Consider the following 23,683-nt stretch of genomic DNA (forward strand, 5'->3'; position numbering starts at 1 on the left):
CCGGAGGGCGTAGTGGCTAGAGCGGCGGGCGCGCCTTTGCCACCCGAGAGACCGAGTCCGTTATTCCTCGGTGTTGGGGCCGAGAGTTCGATCCCGTTGCTTCCTGGTGTCGAGACTTTTAACGCGGGGCAGTAGGAAGTTATCGATGGCGCCACAGAGCTGTGGTCAGCCAATAGCTAGCTGCTGGTAAGGTCAGCATGCTGTGATCAGTAATAATGACAGTTTACATTTATAAAGTGCTTGCTGTGGGCTGACCATGTGCAAAGCATCTCCATGTGTAGTATCCCAGTCTTCCCAAATCCTTCAAGTTAAGTACAGTTGTCTTACTGATGGGGAAACTAGTTTTTAAAGAGGTCAAAGTAAGATCACACGGCGAGATAGACAAGCTATAAACTCAGGTCATCTGAAGCGAGAGCCTCCACCGCTAGCTCCTTAATTCTATTAACTTTTCCACCTTGTTGTCGCCTTTAAATAATAAAAACAAAACAAAAAGACAAGTTAATTTTAAAGATCTAATTGGCTTTATTAAATGATTCATGAGCAGAGCAGCATCTGACCTAGCAAGTAGAAAGATGCTCGGGAAAGGTATTCGAAAGGAAGGTTTTTATAAGCTGAGAAAGGGCACTATAAGAAAAGGAAATTATTTCGGGTTTAATGGATAAAGGGTGTTGTGATAGAAAACCTCATTTCCTTTGGGAAATGGAAAAGATTACCTCATTGATACAGACCAGAATATTCCCAATTAATCAGTTAGGACCACACTCCTGGGAAATGTTGAAACTGGGGAAGGTGGCGGGGTGGGGGGGGGTGCGGAAGGGGAAGAGGTTGTTAAAACAGCAATGAGGTTTGGTATTAAATTTTGGTGGACTCAGCAGAAGGTCCTCCATTTTGGAACCGAGATTTTCTTTTTAACCACCTTCATGAGACTTTTGGATTCCACCCAGCAGAAAACATCACTCTTTCCTCTAATTCTCCATTTCATGATTTGGTCATTTCTTGCTATCTTAGTTCATTTATGGTTTTTCTAGGTATGGGAGATACAACCATAAATAAAACCATAATATACAATTTAGTTCCCTTTTCTGATCTCTCCTGTAGGCATCTTCCTGAAAATGGCAACCTTGTCTTCCTTTTAACTCTGAATCAAAAGGTAAAGAGCAGAAGATTTGGATTTAAACACCTGGAGTAGGATCCATGCCGCACCATTAAGTAGTTCAGTGACCTTTAGCTGATTCTGTCACCTTTCTATGCCTTTGCTTTCTGCAACAGCAATTATTATTGAGCTCCACTGTGTGTCTGGAACAGTTCTAGGCACTAGGGTCACAGTAGTGAACAAAACAGATAAGGTCCTTGCTTTCTTGGAGAGCATATTTTAACAGGAGGAATAGATAACACATATTAAAGAGATAAACTAAGATAATTTCAGATAGTAACAAATGCTGTGAAGTTTAGGGGGAGAGCATCTGCCAAATTTGAGCTGAGGTCTGAAAGAACCCAGCATCAGAAATCATAGTTGAAGCAACTTTTTCTCTGGCTGGGCTGGTTCTAAGATGCTATTCTATATAGCTGTGATCAGAACAGTTGAGTCTTGTGCTCTCATGAAACACATTCCAGTGTGTTTTTGAATATGAAGGGTGAGGGTGGGAACAAAATAGAGTAGTGTGAGAATAATGGACTTAAGATGGCCTAACTTTAATGGATTGATCAGGGAAGCTTTCACTGAGGTTCTGAATAAGTTCTCCCAAAATAATAAGGTAATTTGAATCTGAAGAATAAAGCAGGCATATCCATTAATCACAATTAAAGTTTAAGTAATTTATATACAGAGGTCCTCAACACTAGAGCCAGTGACCAGGACTTTGTACAGGGGCCACACTACATCCTCTGATAGAGTCTTCTTGTATCCTGCTTAATATGTGTGAACTTTCTTATTGTGAACCTAGTGGTACGAGATGTGTGTATGGAACAGGTCATGAGTTTTTGTCCTACTAAGATCAATAGACAGAAACATGAAAGAGAGAATGGGGGAAATTGGCTCTCTTTTCAGCATAGGGCAATGGTATATACATACAAGATGGAGTTACTGTGGTTTTCCTATAGAGTTGGTAACATTTAAGCTGATACCTGATTTTGAAAAGGAGTTATTCATGTTAGGATCTTAAGGAAAAAAAAGTTTCAGGCAGAGAGACCTGCTGGAAAAATGCCCTAGACTGGAATAAGCTTGCTGTAATAAAAAAGAGATAAGAAATCAGTTTTGATGAATGTGGTAAGAAGTATAAAAGGCAAAGGTACAGATTATATAAGGTTTTTAAAAGAAATGTTTTCTCTAGCTTTATCGAGACATATAAGGTCTTACAAGCAAGCATAAGGAGCTGGGATTTTATTCTGAGCACAATGAAGAGCCATTGGAAACTTTAAAGCAGAGAAATGACATGATCTGACATGTTTCTATAAGAAAAATCATGGGGTTGGGGAGGCAGGAATAAGCAAAGAAATATAGGATGCTAAGAATGGAAGACCAGTTAGGAGGCCCTTTTTAGGTGAAAGATGATGTGACTTGTCCCAGAAGGGTAGTGGAGACGTATTACGCAAATTCAGGATATGGTTTAAAGGTAAAAATTTAGATAGGGAATGCAGGAAAGAAATCAAGGAAGATACCTAGAGTTTTGTCATAAACAACCAGGTTGTGCTAAGATGAGCAAAAGTGGAACGGCTATCAGAATTCTTCTAACTGATGGTTAGCATGTGCCAGATGTTGTGCTAGGCGTTTGATAGATTTTCTCCGATTAAAATTTCACAACACTACAGGTTAATACTTTGCCTGAGGTTTGTAAATAAAGCAACTTAGGCTCAGGGAAGGGACAGAGGGAGGGGACAGAACGGGGTCGAGGGGGGCGGCATGGTGTTCTTCTACGGGGTAGTAGGTGAAACTGAACCTGTCTTTATGCTTCCTAGGCGCCTTCTCTGTGAAAACAGGGCAATTTTCTATTTTTGTTAGGAGAAGGTAAAACACGATCTCCTAAGTGAGCCGTCCGTTGGAGGATTGACTTGAACTTGTCCCCGCCCATTCCGCCCACATCCCATTCAGCCAGTAGCTCAATATGAATGAAATTCCGAAATTGGCAGCTAAGATAAAACTTCCTTTTCGCAATTGGTCAGTGCTGGAGGAGGAGCTTCCTGATTGACAGAAAATCTCAGCGGGGCGGGAGGAACTTTGTCTATTTCGAGGGCCCTCCCGGGCACCATCTCCCCCAATGAACCTTTACGCAATTTTCTACGACCCGCGGATGCCGGGGCAGAGCAGATTCCTGGGGCAGCGCGACTATATGACGTTGCCCCTTCTAATTGGCCGGGAACCGCGACTGCAATTCCGAAATCTAACTGGCCGCCGACGCAGCCGCGGAGGTGAAGTGTACTGCGCTGATTGGCTGAGAGGCGCCGGCCGCGTGTGATGTCCTGAGCGGCGATTGGCTCTCGCCGGCTGGGGGCTTCTCTCCCGGGCACTCGGGACTCCCGGGAAGTGGACTGGCTGGGGAGGGGGCCGGCGAGCTGTCGCTGCGGACCAAGTGGGAGGCCCCGGCGTGAGGCGGCCTCTCAGCGTCGGGTGGGCTGGCGAGCCGGCGCGGCGGAAGAGAAGGCTGTGAGGAGTACGTGGGGCAAGGGCCGGCACAGAGGCCGGCACGGGAACCATGGCCCCGCAGAACCTGGGCACCTTCTGCCTGTTGCTGCTGTACCTCATCGGGGCGGTGATCGCCGGGTGAGGCGCGGGCACCGGGCTCGTGAGTCTTGGCTAGGGAGGAGGGCCGACGAGGAAGGGACGCTGCCACGCGGATGATGTGGAGAGGGGGATCGCCGTGGTGAGGCGGTGGGGGCAGAGGGGCGGGTAGTGTGGGATGGGCAGGAGGCTGTGTGTGGGGTGGGTGAGAGGGGCTTCAGTCAGAAGCCCTGTAGAGCTGGACTTGCCCAGAGCTGCAGAAGTTGGGTGCAGTGCCAGACACGACGAGAAGCGATGCTGGAAAATGTTGAGCCTGCCAGGAGACTTTGAGGGGCTAGCAGCATTAAAGTGGGTGGGGAAGTGAGGAAGACAGGTACGAAGGACATGCTGGAATAGAAGGAAATTGCATTGAGGCAGTAAAGCAGATCCTTTGGGGACCTTTGTACTTCCTAGCTTCTGGAGGTTTTGAGTCTAAGCTGTCACCGTGCTCCACTGCCTGCATGGGACGTTCTTAAGACGCTGAGTGGTATATAGTGAGCAGGAAGAGCCTTTCACTAACACTTAGGAGACTGGGGTTTTAGTCCACCCACCCCCATCCCATTTATGAATTATGTGACCTTGAAGGAATCATCTAAGTTCTCATGTGTAACTCGAGGATAATAATGTGCCACCTGAAGGGAATAGGACTCACCCACATCAACTTTTGAGGTCCTTCCAACTTTTAAGAATCATGATCCTGTAAGCCTGGTGAACACAGGATTAGATGAATGAAGCTCATATTTTAGAATGTGGGGAATAGTATGGTGGTAACTTCTGATACTTTATAGTTCGTGCTAAATGGAGAAAGTACTACCTAGCAGAGGTTTAAGTGCTTGTTGTCTCATAAATTTTTTTATTTTCATACATGCTTAAATTTTGGGTTTTATTCCTTGTGAAACATCTTAAAGTTTTTTTGTTTTTGTTTTTTTTTTTTTTTTTTACTTATCCTAAGTAATGCTCTGATGTTTTTCTTGGTACGTTTTACACTTAAAGCAAAAAGTGCCCTAAGGTGTTTAAACAAAATGTCATTGTGAATTGTGTAAATATTTCAGTTTTAAACCTTAGTCCCTTGTAAAGAAGTCTGTTGGGAACTGCACTGTTGATGCTGAACTATGTGAACCATTTTTTCCCTGTATTTTTCTGAGTTGTTACTTAACCACTTTTTAAAAATTAAACATATATTAAGTAAGCCTCATTCTTTATACAGTCAGCATTTCTATTGTTAATTTTTGTGAACCTTTTGACTTCTTTAGTTTAATCCTTATGCAATCCCTGGTGGGTGATAAGTTTTAAAACTTACAAATGAAATGGTTAAATGATTTTCCTAAAGTTGACTAAGAGCTTATAAAATCCATTTTTTTTAATGTTCTGTCTTATGTTACCTGGATCCTGGTAACCCAGTGCGTTTTTTCCCACTGCATTTTAAAGTTACCATCACTACTGTGTGACTCCCTCTATTGTGATCGACTTTCCCTTCCCCTTGATTGAGAGAAAACATCTTGAGATGTAACTTCTGGTAGCTAAAGTAACTCTGGCAAAAGTATTTGATATTTGTGAGGATGCTTATTCGTTTCATTCAATGAATATTTATTGGTGTCTTCTACAGACTGTATACAATCCCTGCCCTGGAACTACATTACACTCTTACTCTGTCTTCCCATTGGCTCTTCACGCAAAGAGCTGCGTTACCATCAATTTGGCAAGGAAATCTGGATCTCTGTCTCCTATCTCATGCCATATACATATTTGCAACTGCTGAGAAATGCAGGCTCCTGCATATGGGCTTCATATTTGACCTGAAGAAACTAGTATCACTGTTAACAGTGACCACAGATTGCTATATTCTCTCTTTTAGCCAAAATAACCGCTACAATTCATATATCTAATTTAGTGTTATTCTTCCTTCAAAGTTCTTATTTGGACCTTAGCTTAACCTTTGTTATCTTCTGAAGTTAAGTTTGGTCACTTCATCTTTGACATTCCAGCTGTGTTACTTGAAAACAGTCAAGAGTCATTTGAAGTCAGCAATGGGGGAAAGGGGAGTGAGTTGAGTTGATTATTTGGTTATTGGTTGAAAATAATGTATGACCATGAAATAAAAAAAATGGATTTCTTCACTGAGGATAGTAATTTTAAGTTTACCACAAGTACTTTGAGTAATTCTAGCATCTCTCAAAAGATACATAGCTACTTAATGTGATTATGTCACTATAAGACCACCAATTCTGTTGTGTTACTCTATTAGTCATTCTTTTTTTTTATCTATGTATCATAAGTATACCTTCATTTTCTTACCTGTTACCTTAAACACAAATTAGTGTAAAGAAAAAATTTCCACTTCTAAAAATGTAATGTATAACACTAGTGAAGTGTCCTCTCCTTCTGTTCCCTCACCAGGCGAGATTTCTATAAGATCTTGGGGGTGCCTCGCAGTGCCTCTATTAAGGATATTAAAAAGGCCTACAGGAAACTAGCCCTGCAGCTTCATCCTGACCGCAACCCTGATGATCCACAAGCTCAGGAGAAATTCCAGGATCTGGGTGCTGCTTATGAGGTGAGTCAGGAAAGAGGATAAAGTATTTGTAAATCTGTAGATACAGCAAAACCATGTGCATAGAACAGAGAAACACTCCCTTTCAGATCACTTCTTAAATAGACAATGGGGTAAAAATAAAAGTACTTCATGCTATATTGTCCTTAGTCTTATATTCTTGTTAATAAATACCATTTTCTGCTTTTTTCATACTAACATTTATTAAGGAGAATTATATTAAAAAAGAATGAATACAAGAGAGAAAGTAAAATTGATAGATTAATAAATATGTTTATCATCAGTCAGTCAGTTTGGGAGCTGGAACCAAAATGCACAAAATCTCAGTAAGGATTGCAAACCCGCAGCCCATGTGGACCAGGCAGATGACATGCAGGACAGTTAAAAGATAAAATATGACACTGCCTAGACTCTCTCCATGTTGAGAATCGACAAGGATTGATAAAGGAAGGGAGAAACTGAAACCTTGCTCCATCTGTTATCCAGCCCCCACTGGTTTTTGCCATATATGAATCCAGACACTGTTGCCAGGGCATTTCATTTTTTTAGAGCAATTGGAAATCCCAATGTTCATGTAAATTCTCCTGATTGTAAAATTTTGGTAACTAATTCAATTAAATTTCTTTTTCATGCAGATCTAATAAAACAGTTATAGTTTGAATTTGCAATTTCTTATATACAGATTGAAATACTAAATATTCTGTTAAAAATCTTTCATATCTATTACTTTAGAAGTTGGCTATGCTGCATATATTGATATTTACTTTTCCTCTAGAAAACAGAATTAGAGTTCTGTGGTTTTATTTTTCCCTTAGTTTTATTGAGGTATAATTGACAAAATTGTAAGATATTTAAAGTATACATCATGATGATTTGATACCACTATATGTTAAAAAAAGACTCATAGCATGCCCATCTCCATGCACATATTTATCTCTGTTTTTGTTGAGAGAACATTTAGGTTCTAGCTCAGCAGATTTCCGCTATGCAATACAGTGTTATCAACTATAATTACCATTTACTCCCATTCTGTAAAGGGACACAAAAAAATTATTGGAGCTCAAAAAGTCATAGAACTAAAACTCCTGAATTCAAGTTAAATTCTGGTACAGTGAGAAGGCTAGAAAATAAATTTAGAAAATATTTTTGTAGTGAGAACTAATGAACCCCCAAAAAGGAATGACTTTAAAACCTCCTTAGTAAAGAAACTATTAAACTAAAACAGTGACTTTTATACAGGTGAAACCTAGACCAAATAGCTCCCCTTCTCTTGACACCTTCAGTTATCCTTTAAGACTGAATATCCTAACCCGGGGCCGTTGAAGGAACTTGAGAGAATTCAGGGATACAGCATTTAATTTCTTATTGATAATAGGAATTCTATCTTTGCACTTTATTTCCTATGACTAGTCCCATTGCTTGCTAGGAACCTGGTACTCAAAAATATTTTCAAGGGAAGCTGTTGCTAAGAATTTACTGTGCTTTTTAAAAGATTCCATGCTGTTCTTTGGCCATAACCTAAACAACCTGTACTTATATCATTCATGACCCAAACAGACCATCAGCAAATCAAGAGTATGTATAGATCCTCTTATGTCCTAAAACAAACTGGCTTAAAAATAAGCCAGTCTTGGGGCTTTAAAATGGTGTTTCTTAGAGACGTAATTGTAGTGTTCATTCTTTGCCAAGATAAAACCAGAGTAGTAGACTTAAAAGTGAAAATATTGGAAATCCAGATCATAAAATAATGAATTTTTTTTAATTTAACTGCTCAATTCTGCTTCCACAGAATAGCTATTTTTTAAAGATATTTTCCAGAGCTTTCCTTTCTCTCAGCTGACCTGTCATAGTGGCTTTTGTTGAGTACTCCGGTCATTCTGGACTAACCCATTTGTCTTTGCTTGTTAAGAATGCTCACTCTCTGTATACTCAGCTTCTATTTATCCTTCTAGATATATCTTAAATGTTAATAAATTTTTACTGTGACTCCTTGTGCTTGATTTGGTCTTGGAGCCAAAAATGTGTCTTGTTTGAATATGCTAATTAGATCTTTTCTTTCTTTTACTGAATCAACAAGTTCTATCCAGCCTCTCTTTTTCATTGTGAGCACAAGTATGAGCTTGAAATAACTTTCTTCTATAGTACTCTATCTAAATAAGAGTTTAAAAAATCAGAGAAAAAATATAGTTACTTAATTTTAAGTTACATATATAGATGTACTTCAGATTGCTCTAAATAAAAGGGTACCATTTTTTTCCATGTTGAAGGCAAATTTTTGAAGAGTATGAAGCTTATTTTTTTTATGTTTTTTGGTATTATTTATTTATTTATTTTTAAAAGATTTATTTATTTATTTATGCAAGCACTGGGTACAGTCAGAAGCGCGGGAGGGTGAGAGAATTCACCAGAGCCAGAGCAGGGAGCAGAGCAGGCAGAAGGACCCAAGTACACTGCTGAGGGGAGCAGTGGGCGGCAGGAGAGGTCTGCGCGCCTTGCGCCATGTGGGACCCTCCTCTGGTGGCCGGGGAGCAGCCGGGGATCGAACCGGCGCTGCAGAGGCTGCGGGCAGCTTTGCAACTCAGCGCTCAACCGCTGCGCCACCGGGGAGGCCCCTTTTTTGGTATTATTTATGAGTGAACCTAATGAGAAAACATATAGCTGTGAATATGCATGTTATTTTCCAAAGCCATTAAAACCTCAGAAAGACTTTTTCTGGGGCCTCCCCAGTGGCGCAGCGGTTGAGCGCTGGGTTGCGAAGCTGCCCGCAGCCTCTGCGGCGCAGTTTCGATCCCCGGCTGTTCCCTGGCCACGGGAGGAGGGTCCCACATGGCCCGCATACCTCTCCTGCCGCCTGCTGCTCCCCTCAGCAGTGTACTTCGGTCCTTCTGCCTCCTCTGCTCCCCGCTCTGGTGAATTCTCTCACCCTCCCATGCTTCTGACTGTACCCAGTGCATGTACAAACGAACAAATAAATAAATAAATAAATGCCTCTTTAAAAAAAAAAAAAAGAAAGAAAGACTTTCTGTTGTGAATTGACTTTGAATAACATCCATAGAGCAGTGTCCCTTTTTACTCTCTGTAGTTCATACTCGGGAAGAACAAACTTAATCATGCCAGATGCCATATATATTCTTCCACAAAAGGATTTTTACATACACCAAAAAATTGCAAAGGGGAATAGGCGATTTCTGGAGTACCTATCATTTAGTTCCCTTGAATTGCCAGTCTCTTAATGTGCACATGGAGGAAGCAAGAGGGGATGTTATAATATAGACACATAGGGCTGAGCCAATTTCAAGGCTGTGCTAATTTACTGCTTGTGTCACTGATGACAGTCTATCATAGTCATATCTTAGTTTATAGTGTAGAGATATAATATAGCATAATAGTTAACTGCATGAGCACTGGAATCCAATTACATGGGAAGTAAGCATGAGGAATTTGTCTTACCTCTTTACTGTTAGAGCTCTCAACTACAGAGCCATAACACTAATCTCAGATAGGATTTTTATCTGACTTTGTGGATTTTGATTAAATTAAAAAGACACTTGAGCAATGTGGGAATTATAAAATGAACAATGCCTGAGATGACGTAGTCTGTTGAAGAAAATTATAAACATGCCTTAATGCCATACCTAATGAAAACTAAATTCCACTAAAATCTAAGACGCAGTATCATAGTTAAAACACACACATACACACATATGTACCTTGTCTGAATATTACTAAGACTCATTGTCTTTTCCCCTCCTGGCTTTTGTACCTAGGTTCTGTCAGATAGTGAGAAACGGAAACAATATGACACTTATGGTGAAGAGGGATTAAAAGATGGCCATCAGAGCTCCCATGGAGACATTTTTTCACAGTAAGTAATTTACTCATATGTAAAGTATTAATGTCTGAGAATGAATCACTTAGTGATTATTAAAGAATTATCGTCACCCCCTTGTTCAGAAGCTTTTGATCAACTGATTCTTGAGCCAAAGATCAATTATCATCCTCCCTGTGGGAAGGTAGTGTCTACTGTTTTCACACAGCTCCAGAAAAGATGGGTAACACAGAAAGGGTTGTCCATGTAGCTAAGTATACCAGTCAAATCAATCCTGACAGTTTAGGGGGGCAGGATCTAATCTTTTGAAAACTACTAGTTTCATTGGTTGATCCCAACTTTGAGTGTATTGGTATAAGCATATATGTGACGTACTTTATATCTGTATTAAATTAATTATGTAGTTTTAAAAAATAAATATGATTTTGTGGTTGGGGACAAAATAGTTGATATTGTCATCCTCACCTTGATGTCCTAGAATCTGCAAACCATTTTAACGAGTAGTTATTCTTGTAAACAGATTCCTGTTCCCCTACCCAGAGCTGTCTTATATTCTGTCAACAAGAGAGGACTATTATGATAACTAGCATTGGGAAAAGGAATTAGGGTAAATGCTCTTTTTCATCTTCTAGGAGTGCTGATTGACTAGAATAATAAACACTTTTCCTTTCCACTCTTTGAATCCCCCCTTTATTGAACACTGAATTTCCATACCAGGGCTTCTTAATATGGCGTTTCAAGTCTAGTTATAAGCAAAAAGATGTTTGACTACTCCTTTCTGTGGGTACAGAGTTCATTGCTTTCTTCATCTTGTCTAGTTTAGGGTGTTACATGATTAGGATATCCTTCTCTTCCTCAGGATTGATTTGACTATTTTGCCCACTAAGAACGTGTCTTCTTCCCCTTAACTATTACAAGTGATTGCTAGAATGAGAAGTGCCTTCTATTATTTACCCCTTCCTCCAGCCAAATCCTCCCTCCCTGTTTTTGTTTAAGATTCAAGGAATCCATTCATCAAAGTTGATTGGCAAGGGGAGTTGTGTACTTGTCATCTTCACTATGCTAATATATATACTTTCTTAATAACTAAAAATTAAGATTAGAATGCCTTAACAGTTAAAGATCACTTTGTAAATCTCAAAGTGCTGCTTCTGTTGCTTATAAACATTAATTTTTGGCTTGTAGAGATAAAAACTTCCTATTCCTTAAGATCTGGAATTGATCCAGATCCTTATGATCTGGATGCTTTTTAAACTTAATTGTGTACCCCAAATTTTTTTACAGAGAAGTTATTTCCTCAGTGTTCAATGTTACTATTAAGTTCAGCATGCATATATATCTACATGCACACATTCTGTACCTTTTCTAAATAAGCCCATCATCTGGGTATTCCTCAGTATTGAAATAGATTATTGGTTGATCCCAAATTTCATTGTTTTGGTATAAGCATATGTTATATCTCTATTAAATTATATAGTATTAAAAGATAAATTCAATTTTGTGGTAGGGGACAATATAGTTGATATTGTATAATTAAAAATTGTGTATAGTATATGACTCCAATCTACTCAAAATGTCTCAGTTTTACACAATATATTGTCATGTAAAGAATGTAAAGAAAACTAAATAAAGACATGAAGTCTCACTTCTTTTCTGGATGATTTTACACTTATCTACAGTTTCTTTGGAGATTTTGGTTTCATGTTTGGAGGAACTCCTCGTCAGCAAGACAGAAATATTCCAAGAGGAAGTGATATTATTGTAGATCTAGAAGTCACTTTGGAAGAAGTGTATGCGGGAAATTTTGTGGAAGTAAGTCCAAACAATACAACTCTTTGTATTGTCACCCAGAATTTATTCTTTTGACTTAAAAAAAGAAGTCTCTGGGGACTCTCTCTGTATTTTAGGTGAGGGAGACAAGATGTACAGAATTGAATTAATGGTAATCCTTGGTTCATGATAGTCTTACTGTTTCATGAACTCATCTGGCAGCCCAAGACTTAGATCAGCCTACTTAGCACTTCACTGTTCCATTCCCCTGCTACCCTTCAGAGGTAACTACTCTCGTGAGTTCTGTCTTCATTGTTCTGTTGCCATTATTGTGTGTTTGTTTGTTGTATTACGTTTGTGTGAATACCTGAATGATATTTATTGTCTTTTTTTTTTTTTTTTTTTTACTTTGTAAATATGGTACCATACCATAAGTTATCTTCTGGGGCTGTTTTTTTTCACTCAAGGTTATGTCACCGAGATTTATCCAGGTTGTTGCTTATAGCTGTAATTCTCCTGAATGGAAATTTCACTGTGGCTATACTATATGGATAGATAGAAAAGTTATTTCCAATTTTTTTTCCATTCCAATATGCTTGTATGAATGTTCTTAAACATATATCCAGATACATATGTGCAAGACTTTCTCTTTGTAGGTGTATATAAGAGTGGAATTGCTGAGGAATAGGAACAATTTTCAGTTGTTTGTGATAATACCATGTTGTTTTCTCAGTTGATTGCCTCCAACACTTCTACCAGCAGTTTATAAGAGATTCTTTAGATCTGCCACTTCTTAATACTTTGATTTGTGTTTTTTTGTGTGTGTATGCGTGTGTGTTTAAGAAATTCTTCTCTGCCCTAAAATCAGAAAGTAATTGACTTATATTTTCTACTAAAACTGTTGGTTCTTTTTTATTTTGAAATTACTTATCTTTTTTAATTCCCAAAAATTTATTTCCATTACTTTTTCAAACACTTAATCCTCATTTAGTACTTCTACTGCTATCTGCTCTTACCTTTCTTTTAAATATATATTTTTTAAAATTCTACTTCTGTATCTTTCCCTGCTTCCTTATAGGAGAAAGCCTCATTTTGGTTGTCTAGCTCTATCCTTCCATCGTCAGCTATATCCATTCCAATAATATCCTAACAGCTGTGCTTTTATTTCAATTCTATTTTTATACATAATATTCCTACTTGATTCTTGTAGTATCTCTTTTTCTATTTCATTTTGCTAGTATCTAGCCTTATCTCCTCAAATATACCATACAAACTTGTTTGAAATTCTTGGTCTGTCTTCTCTAATACAATTGCTGCATATACAGTTTGTTGTTGTGGCGGGGGGGGGGGGGGGGGGGGGCCGGGGGGGTTAAGGGTGGGGGTGGCGATGGTTGGATTCCTCCCAGTCTTTAGCTATTTTTGCCTTTGACCTTACTCCCATTCCCCCCATGGGTTTTGGCAACTCTTTCCCTGCTAGAGCATATTAGGGTGAACCCTTACCTGCTGGTTTTAACTGTTTTATATTTGTTTACTTGAAGCATTTTTGCTTTTGTTTGGTGTCTGGGTCCTGTTGTTTTTTTAGGAGAGGGGTGAGCAGAACTTAAACTGCTTTTTTCTAGTCGCCTCACTGCCCCCGCTAGCTACTGTTGCCCTTAGTAATAGTCACCACCCTGTACACAGAGCAGTTCAAAACAGCTTCTATCTCTGGAGTTTTCCTACAGATTTTGTGTTATATTTATTATCTCATGGAATCCATGTTTTCTTAGAGGTTTTCTAGGATTTTGGAGGAGCAAACTGGTAGCCTATTGTATGCTAACAGGAAGTATTTTCTCCTTAGTGTGGTTTTACACTGAATAGTTGAAAGAGGACTGGACAATTACGTTAAGACGTAACTGGCTTGTAATACTGTTGCTTAGACTGAGGAATTATAGAAAAAGGCATTAAAAATATTTGGACCCTCTCCTTCAAAAATGGGATGGTTGTTGAGGTGGGAGAAAAAATGCGAGCCTAGTTAACTCCTGTGTTCCCTTCTAGAATGCTCTTTGCGTTATTGGTCACCACTAATATACAGCACACATCACACTTTGCAATTAGTGGGACTCTTTTTAATCTAATTATTGTACAGGGCATAAGAGGCCTCATAGTAAATTCTTTTACTAGAAAAACTACCTTGAAAGAGCATAGGGATTAGAAGCATGAATGTCAGAGCTAGACTGGTTTAGTTTCTGGCTCTGCTCTTTAGTAGCTGTGTGACCGTGTTACCTCCTCTATAGAATAGAGATAAATATAGCACCTACTTCATAAGTTTGTGAGAATTAAATAGAGTCATATACGTAAAAGTGATTAGAGCTTTGCATAGCACATAGTAAGTACTGGAAAGTGCTCTAGTTATACAGTTCTTTATTTTGCTGACCTGGACATTCATGTGTTGGGATGCTGTCAGGGAGTGTTGTCCAAATACTTGTGCATGCTGCATGTGTCTCGTGATTAGGTGTTTGACTTATTAGACAGGCAAAAACAAAAAACATATTTCTTCATGTATATTAGTGTCCACATACTTAGATGGGTCAGAATGTTTGATTGCAGTCAACTGCAAAGAGATGGTCATTGTGTCTCTCTTTACGTGTTAAAGTATCTGAATTGAGATAGCTCTGGAAAACAGTCCTAGATTGAGTTGCCTAAAACAAGAGGCCGTTTTCATTAGGTTAATCACAGCTAATCCTATGATGATAGCCACATACCAGCTTTTGAAAGCTGTGGTTCTTCTTCAGGGGTTATACTTTACACAGCTTAGATTTCTTAAAAGATTGTAATTCTGTAAACTATTTTGGTTTAACAGTATTTAGTTTATGACTTAGAAATGGTGATAACACATAGTTATTTCAGTTCTCTTACTCCCCTCTTCTCCAGCTTTAGAATTTGAGTCATTTAAATATCTGCTTGCTTCATTTCTGTTTTTGAGGGCTCATATCTAACTTCTCAAAGAGTTCTGTCAGTTTGCCTTCCCTGAGGGATGGCTTGCCAGAGAAGGGGAAGTTTCAGTCCTGGCACTTGGCACAGAGCCCTGAAGGTTGAAGAAAACAAAGCCCAGTTTACTGGAGAGAGAAACTGATGTTGTATATTCATTTCTAGGTAGTTAGAAACAAACCTGTGGCAAGGCAGGCTCCTGGCAAAAGAAAATGCAACTGTCGGCAAGAGATGCGGACCACCCAGCTGGGCCCTGGGCGCTTCCAGATGACCCAGGAGGTGGTCTGTGATGAGTGCCCTAATGTCAAGTAAGCAAAAATCATCTCTTTTGTTCTACAGAAAACACTAACATCATCTCATTTGTCTAATAAAATGCTTATGGTCTGTATTTAGATTTTTCTTCCCTCTCTCCCTCATCTTCTACCAAATGATAGGGCAAAGAAATGTACGTTTTCATTTTTTGGGAAGTATTTCTTCTAATTATTATCTTTTATGTTCCTGAATAAGCAGTGTCCTTTATTTCTGAATATACTCGACAAATATTTTTGTTTCATTTTTCCTACTTGGAATATTAGCAAAATCTTACATGTCCAGATAATAATGCAGATTAGAGAAATATTGAAATACTATTTGCTGATTATTATAAATACAACTTTTACATTAGACCTTAAATTATATATATCAAAACTAGATCAGTCTTTTTGGGATTTTGGGGATTAGGAGGAAATCAGATAGAATAAACTCTCCTGCTAGATTCCTGATAATGTCACCTTGTCCTTCCTGGTGCAAGTATCTGTAAATGTGAGTAGTTTTCTCTGTTAATGGTCATTCATTTCAAACTTGGTTGTTGGCTTGTGGAAAATGTGAATTAGATATCAGATAGCTTTGTCAACTAGAGCTATGGAATAGTCTTCCATGAAAAATCTCTGATAGAATAGCAAAACTTTATCTGAATCTGGAGTTGGTTTGTATTTTCATGTTTTTCTTTTTAAATTCTCTTTGTCTCAGGCTAGTGAATGAAGAACGAACACTAGAGGTAGAAATAGAGCCTGGGGTGAGAGATGGCATGGAGTACCCCTTTATTGGAGAAGGTAAAATAATAATATTGATGTTGTATCATCAAAACTTTCTGCTCACCACTCGCTTGTATATACCTCCCCCTGTCCTTGCTTCACTCCTTATCATAGTGGCTGCATAGTGCCTGTGTATAGATTCCCAACACTTTGGTCAGTTTTAGGTACAGAAAGCTTTTGTGGCCATCATGGTTGGTCTGCTTATATGTTAGTATTACTGTCAAGCTGATAAATAAAAAATTAGGTTGTTGAAACCTTAATGGATTAATTTTAACTCAGGAATGAAAGAAGATATATAATTCTACTAGCATTAATAAGATACTCTCACTTGTCACTTTTGGAGTTAAATTTAAAACTCTAAAGGAAATAAGCCTTTAAGACTTCAGGTTCAGGAAATCAATGAATCATTCTTTGTATAAGAAACAGGTCAAGTTATTTATTTCTGTGCCTGAACTACAGATGATTCTTGACTAATAATCTGAAACTTGCTATATCCAGATAGAGATAGTACCCTCACAGATAGACTTGGCAGAATCAACACCTAAGATAGTGGTTTAAAAAATTTTTCTCATCTGCCAGATGACTTGTGGTATTTGACTTATGTGACTTATACTATACTGTAATCTGTTCTGACTAGGGGAACCTCATGTGGATGGGGAACCAGGAGACTTGCGGTTCCGAATCAAAGTTGTCAAGTAAGTATTCTCATTTCACAGCCCTCTCCCTAGCCCTTACTTTTCAGATGTCTATCAGATTATGGAAATTGGAGTAATTACCAGAGTGCTTTCAGTCTTTACCCTCTGTTTCATGCCCTTAATACCCTAAATAATTATTTGTAACTCTACATCGATACTGAAAATGTTGGGATGCAGTCTAGGATTGAACCCAATTATTTATTTACTCAGGATATACAAATCTAAAAGGTGTTGGGGGCCTCCCTGGTGGCGCAGTGGTTGAGCGCTGGGTTGCAAAGCTGCCCGCAGCCTCTGTAGCGCCGGTTCAATCCCCGGCTGCTCCCCGGCCACCAGAGGAGGGTCCCACATGGCGCACAGACCTCTCCTGCCGCCCGCTGCTCCCCTCAGCAGTGTACTTTGGTCCTTCTGCCTGCTCTGCTCCCTGCTCTGGCTCTGGTGAATTCTCTCACCCTCCCACGCTTCTGACTGTACCCAGTGCTTGTATAAATAAATAAATAAATCTTAAAAAAATAAAATAAAATAAAAGGTGTTGGAAGGAAAGAATTGATAAGACATATAAGGAGTTCTATAAAAGAGACACAAGTGAGAATAGGGAATCTTGAGCACCGAGATTTTAACTGAGGAAATTTGGTGAAATTTAAGAATGGGGGACCTGCTTAGAAGTGACCTTCTATTACATAATGTGCTGCTGCTTTGCAGAGAGAGCTCTTCTTTTCTTGGCTTCTCTTCAGCATGAAGTGCTGCCTAGATAAGAATTTTGCCTGGAATTCAGTCTTTCTTGTTTATTATTTTGGAAAGCAGTGATAGCTCTGCTTCCAAGGAGCCACTGAAACTAAGTTCCTACTTAAATGTGGAAAGATGGATTTCCCACTAGAACATGGGCTGTTTGTTCCCTCAGTGGACCTGGTGCCTTCTCAAGTCCTTGTCTTTTCCTAAATTCCCTCTTAACACTTCCCCATGCTCCCCCACAACCACCTTATCTGTACCTCTAGAACTGGGGTGGCCTAAAAAGCCCAGCTCAGGCGACCTCTCCAAAGCTACTCTTTCCCCAGCCCCAACTACCGAAGCGCCCTTCTCTCTTTCCATAGTCTGACATGCTTTTGGGTTTCTCTTAATGTAAATGCCTTATGAATTGGACTCTGTAAGTCTCACACAACTTTAGAGTCTTGATTAACACTACACCAAGGAGTATCTAACAAATGATTATCGTTTGAAAGAATGGTTTTCATTCTTGTTTCATTCTTGTTTAAAATCTTCCCTAAGAAAGATGGAGATTGATGAGTTTTACATTATTCTGTTTTTAGGCACCCAATATTTGAAAGGAGAGGAGATGATTTGTACACAAACGTGACAGTCTCACTGGTTGAGTCTCTGGTGGGCTTTGATATGGATATTACTCACTTAGATGGTCACAAGGTAAGCAAACTGATTTTCCTATTTCCTCTCCTTTGAAAACCTTCATGTCAGTGGTTTTGAGATTATTTCAATCCCTTTGATAACTTAGAACTGTGAGGACTCCTTTCTCAATCTTTATTCTACTTCTCTTCATTCTCCTCCTGAACATCTAGCAGTAACAGTGCTTTCTACTCAAGGTTCATTGCTTAGCTTTTGGCATTCTGGTTTTTACAGTCCTTACTGGCCAAAGTGTTGCTTTTTTACCTGTTTCTATGTTTGATTCTTCTTTTTTCTTTTGAAAACCTTTTCTTTCTCTGGCTCACATTGTGCTAGTGATGTGTCTCTTGCCTCTCCATCCTTGCTTCTGTGCTGAACTCTGGCATGAACTTTGGGCACCTGGAAGTTGTGTGTTATACTTTGGGAGTACCAGGCCCGCTCCAGTTCATTCCCTTTTGCTTCTCAGGTCCATATTTCCCGGGATAAGATCACCAGACCAGGAGCCAAGCTATGGAAGAAAGGGGAAGGGCTCCCCAACTTTGACAACAACAACATCAAGGGCTCTTTGATAATCACTTTTGATGTGGATTTTCCAAAAGAACAGCTAACAGAGGAAGCAAGAGAAGGTGAGGGGTAAATGAGTGGGTGTGCCTGTGTTTGTGCACATGAGGAAAGGCTGGTTATAAAGGCTAGGCAACAGGAACCAGATCCTCGAGTGACTTCAGACATCAACCACTAACACCAGTGAACACAAGATTAGGAATGCTCTTGCCTTTCTTTATAAAAGGCAGCATTAAATCTCCTGTCACTCTCTAACAAAAGGCTGTGTAAGCTGGGCTTTGAAACTTAGGGAGTACTAGTGTGTGTGAGTATATAAGTATGGGACAGAATCAATTAAATTAGTTGGATCAAACTCTAAAAGATGAGGGATGCATTAGAAGGATGAAAGGCTTAGGAGTGATATCTGTGATCTGGTTGAGAAGAGGGCCCAGTTGGTTGACCCTTAAAAAGGAGAATAATGGTGGGGATTAGAAATAAAAAAGAAGGAATGGAAGTCAGCCTAAAAAGCTTTCTGTTTTAATTGCTTTTTGTTATTTCTTATTGGGTAGAATTTTGTGGGATGTGTATACATGTATGCCAGTGAGAGAGAGGAAAGGATCATGTTGAACATTTAACACATACATGTGTGGGGTTGTCACATATGGCGAAGTTGGGCATTGGTAGTTTTTTAATTAATTAATTATTTTTTTGGAGATTTATTTATGCATACAAGAGCTGGGGTACAGGCCAGAGGTGGAGTGGGGGTGAGAGGGTTCACCAGAGACAGAGTGGGGTGCAGAACAGGCAGATGTACTAAAATACACTGCTGAGGGGAGCAGTGGGCGAGACAGGAGAGGTCTGCTGCACCATATGGGTGGCTCCCTGGCCGGCCGGGGATCGAACTCGTGCTGCAGAGGCTGCGGACAGCTTCATAGTACTGTGCTTAACCTCTTGTGCCACCAGGGAGGCCTGGTAGTTATTTGATTTAGGTCCACAGTTGGCATAAAGACTTTTATGAACCGCCCCATGAAACATGCTTTTTAAATTCTAGGGGAGTCATGCTTTTGTTAATGGAGTCATTTGTTCATTCTCTCTTCAGGTATCAAACAGCTTCTGAAACAGGGGTCAGTGCAGAAGATATACAATGGACTGCAAGGATACTAAGAGTGAATAAAATTGGACTTTGTTTAACATAAGTGAATCAGTGATATTTATTATCTGCAGGGTTTTTTTTTTGTGTGTTTTGTTTTTATTTTCAGTAAGCAAGTTTGACTTAATTTTTTTCTTCTGACGATCGTCATGAAATGAATAAGAGGGGTTAAGAATTTGTCCATTTGCATTCAGAAAAGAATGACCAGCAAAAGGTTTACTAATACCTCTCCCTCTGGGGATTTAATGCCTGGTGCTGCTGCCTGAATTTGCAGAATTTAAGAAGCAAGAGGACTCCAGAAACAAAAGAAACAACAAAAAGGGGTTGGAGTTCATTGTTAGCTATTTCATTCAAAATGCCAACTGGAGAAGTCTGTTTTCAAATATATTTTGTTGTTATTTTTTTCTTGACTCCTGTTTCTTGTTGGTTTGGCTACTCGGCTGTCCCCTCCATGTCCATTTTGGTTATCTTCTCTTGATCTGCTTAGTCTCCCTCCTTGGTGCCTGCAAGCTAATTGGGTTGTCATCCCATCAAGCAAAATGGGTGACCAAACCTACAAGAGAGTTATAAAAATCCAGTCCCCACTCCCAATTAGACTCAGATGGCATTTTCTAGAAAGAAGCTTGAAGAGATTGAACAGATGAAGGGGAGGGAACAGAGGAATCCAGGTTATGCAACAATCCACCTAGTTGTCCTCAAGAAAGTATATATCTTCTCATTAAATTTGGGAATAATTAAAACTGATATGGATATTTAACTGTTTAGGAAGCACTTTTTATACATTCAATCTCAGTTGACTTCATAATTAAAAGGACTTTGGTTTGTGTTAGGAGCTAGACTTACCATTGGCTCTAGAAAGCTATTTTAAAGCAGAGTTAGAAATTTTATTTGCTTCTCCCAGTGCTCTCTAATTCAGATGCTACAGGACAGGAGTATTTTTGGCTTTTGGACTGCCTTCATTTTTCTACATTATTCAGTAACATCACACTCTGCTCTTCATGGACTTTTGGACTTCAGTGAGGTAAATGTTTCATTGCTTTTGAACAATTTTGATTGCAGTCAGTATGTGGCTGCCTTCCAGCCATGAGTATAGTTCCAGCTGCATCCCTGCCACTGGCTATTCAGCCACTGCTACCATTTGCTTTTTCATTGCCTTTTGCTCCTGGTTTATAAAAATGAGTGTAAGAATGGAAATTTCACTAATTTAGAACAGCTAAGAATAAGGTAAAAAGCAGCATACCTTTCAACCTCAATCAGACATGATTTGGACTTGAGTAAATCCAACGGTTGTGAAAGAAAGATGAAATTAAAAGGCTGAAATTAAAATGCTGATAATCTGTCTTAGTAATTAAATGAAACCACTTTTAAACCTAAATATAGTGGACCTTTTGCATATTTAATATTATGTACTAAGTTGACCTAGTTGAGCACCTCTTGGAAATAATTGTCAACATTTCCCTTATCAGCCCAGGAGAACTCTCAATCATCATTTGCACTTGCTCATCTCCCACTTCCCAAGATTTTCACAAGTTGGTCATTTACTAAGAGCTAGTTACTAGTGTTGGTAAGTAGACCCCATAGCCTTGCTTCCAAAATAATAATAATGATAATGGGGCCTTGTTAATCTTTTTATTCATAATTAGATTGCTATGATTCAACTATGTAAGCAAGAGTATTCTTTCATCATTTGACTCAGAGCTTCAGTTAACTGCTTTATCTGAAGCACATTATAATGTGGAAAGATTTATATCAAAGTTTCCATAGGTTTTCTTGTAATAAACCATAGAGACAGGATGGTGGTGGTGGAGAGGATGGGAAAATCATAAAACCAGAATCCTGTGTCCAAGGATTTTGTATTTGGTGCAACTAACTGCTTTGTCAGAAGTTCATGATATCCGAAAGCAGAATTATCTATGAAGCAGCAAGCCCCCTACCAAAAAACATTTCTGTCCAGGAATGTTGCAGAGGGATTCCATGGCCTGGAAATAGTTATGGTAGGCTCATCAAGCCAGAAGGTCCAATATATTACAGAGTTTTCAAGTGAAGAACAGTGAAAATATGTTCTCTTACTCAGTGAGTAAAAAGAGTATTTCTTCAGGATTACTATGGGCCAGGTTCTGTCCAAAAGCTTTATATGGATGAGGCATATGGAAGAAGGAGTTATCCTCAATTTACAGAGGAGGATATTGAGTTAACATGTCACGCTTACAAGTCGTTGACTGGCATTTAAACTCAAGCAGTCTGCTTCAGAAAACACACTCTCAGTCACCATGAATTTATAAATAAATAAAATAAAATAAAATAAAATAAATAAGCCGTGGAAGGATTTTTAAAAGTGATGGTGGGAGAACTGACTACATTAGTGTCTTCAGTCTTGCAAGGAAATATGTCATTCTAGGTATGTAATGAAGCAAAAAGGATGTTTTGCCTGGGATCAGACTTAAGCCAGTTAACTTCTCTGAACCTGTTTTCTCATCTGCAAAATGGGGATAATGAGGGTAATTTTTTTTCACTTGAACATTTGTGGGTTTCTAACACCTATTTTGGCTACTCAGACAATTTTCTTATGTTTACTTCCTGGTCCTCAGTTGCATTCATAATTGATTAGAGTGCTGCATTCCTGAATGCTGAATGAGAGAGTGTTAGTACTCAGAAATCACTGTTTTGCGAATGGGAAACGATATGGAAACTTAAAACCAATTTGAAACGTGGCATCAGCTGTTACTAGAAAAGGGGATGAAAGGAGTTTATTCTTGAAATAAAATGTAAACTGCTACTAACTATAGTAACTACATCTACCCTGAACAAAAAGGCTCAGCCAAGGACTCTGGCAGATAAGCAGAGCAGGAAAAAAAAAAAAAAGTCAGTAGGTAGTGCTTTTTAAAAACTTGAGTCTTTCTGTTACTGAAATTGCTCCAATGCTCAGGATCAGGGCTGAATGCAGTTACTACAGTGGGCACCAGTCCAGCTTTCACAGTGATTTATATACCAAAGAGCCCAGACCCTTTCTTATTTCACTAAAACAAAGCTTAGAAGGTTTTTTATGCATAGTTCCTCTACTAACGAGAATGACATAATTGGAGGGCAGCGTGGTAACAGAGCTGAGTGTTCATGAGAACCCTCAAAAGCCACACAAATTTGTAGCCACATGAGGCTGGTGCGAATTGACAGGTGCTGTGAGTGTAGAAGGCACGACTGATTTTGAAGACTTAGGACAAAAAAGAATATAAAAATTTCAGGGCCTCCCCTGTTGAGCACCGTGCTGTGAAGCTATCCGCAGCCTCTCTAGCGCCGGTTCGATCCCCAGCCACCAGGTGAGGGTCCCACATGGCGCACAGACCTCTCCTGCTTCCCCCTCTGCTCCCCTCAGCAGTGTGTTTCGTCAGTCTGCCTGTTGTTCCCCGCTCTGACTCTGGTGAGTTCTCTCACCTTCCCGTGCTTCTGACTGTACCCAGTGCTTGTATAAATAAATAAATAATCTTTAAAATATATATATACAAATTTCAATAATAGTTTTATATACTAATTACATGTTGAAATAATAGTATCCTGGGTATATTTTGTAAAATATATTATCAAAATGCTATATGAAGCACATTATTAAAATTCAACTAAGGTTTTTTTGGGGGGGTTAGTTTTTTTTACTTTAAAAAATGTGACTACTGGAAAATTTAAAATGAGATAGGTAGCTCACATTATACTTCTGTTGACAACACTGCTGCCAGGTCACTCCTCACATGTGAGAAGGGCCTCACATTAATACCTATTCAACTACCTCACTCAATTTAGTTTGGGGACCCTAACTTAGCCTCCTACATTTTATCCATGTCTCCCTATCTTATGCTATTTGTCCTCTGGATTAGTAGAGACATCAAGATTTTCATCCAATCAGTGAATTAAAGTGCTGAGAAAAGAATTGAAGGCCAACCCTTGGCTTTTACCACTAAAAGTATCTTTCCAGC

General features: G+C 39.2%; 1 protein-coding gene across 2 annotated transcripts; it reads left to right on the forward strand.

Moving 5' to 3' along the window:
- The first annotated feature begins 57 nt into the window (after positions 1-57).
- Positions 58-20,131, forward strand: DNAJB11 (DnaJ heat shock protein family (Hsp40) member B11). Of its 2 annotated transcripts, none has more exons than XM_037525252.2 (10): positions 58-186; positions 6,152-6,308; positions 10,073-10,170; positions 11,814-11,946; positions 15,037-15,179; positions 15,880-15,962; positions 16,582-16,639; positions 17,944-18,055; positions 18,498-18,657; positions 19,671-20,131. In XM_037525252.2, the coding sequence occupies exons 1-10, from the start codon at positions 146-148 to the stop codon at positions 19,733-19,735; spliced, it is 1,050 nt and encodes a 349-aa protein (XP_037381149.1). In that variant the 5' UTR covers positions 58-145; the 3' UTR covers positions 19,736-20,131. The 2 variants fall into 2 exon arrangements, with proteins under 2 accessions (XP_037381149.1, XP_037381148.1); XM_037525251.2 differs by lacking the exon at positions 58-186 and adding an exon at positions 3,490-3,757.
- The last annotated feature ends 3,552 nt before the right edge of the window (positions 20,132-23,683 follow it).

Source organism: Talpa occidentalis, unplaced genomic scaffold (genome assembly GCF_014898055.3).
Source record: "Talpa occidentalis isolate TD23 unplaced genomic scaffold, MPIMG_talOcc4v2.1 talOcc4.4, whole genome shotgun sequence".
In the NCBI taxonomy this organism is placed as follows: Eukaryota; Metazoa; Chordata; class Mammalia; order Eulipotyphla; family Talpidae; genus Talpa; species Talpa occidentalis.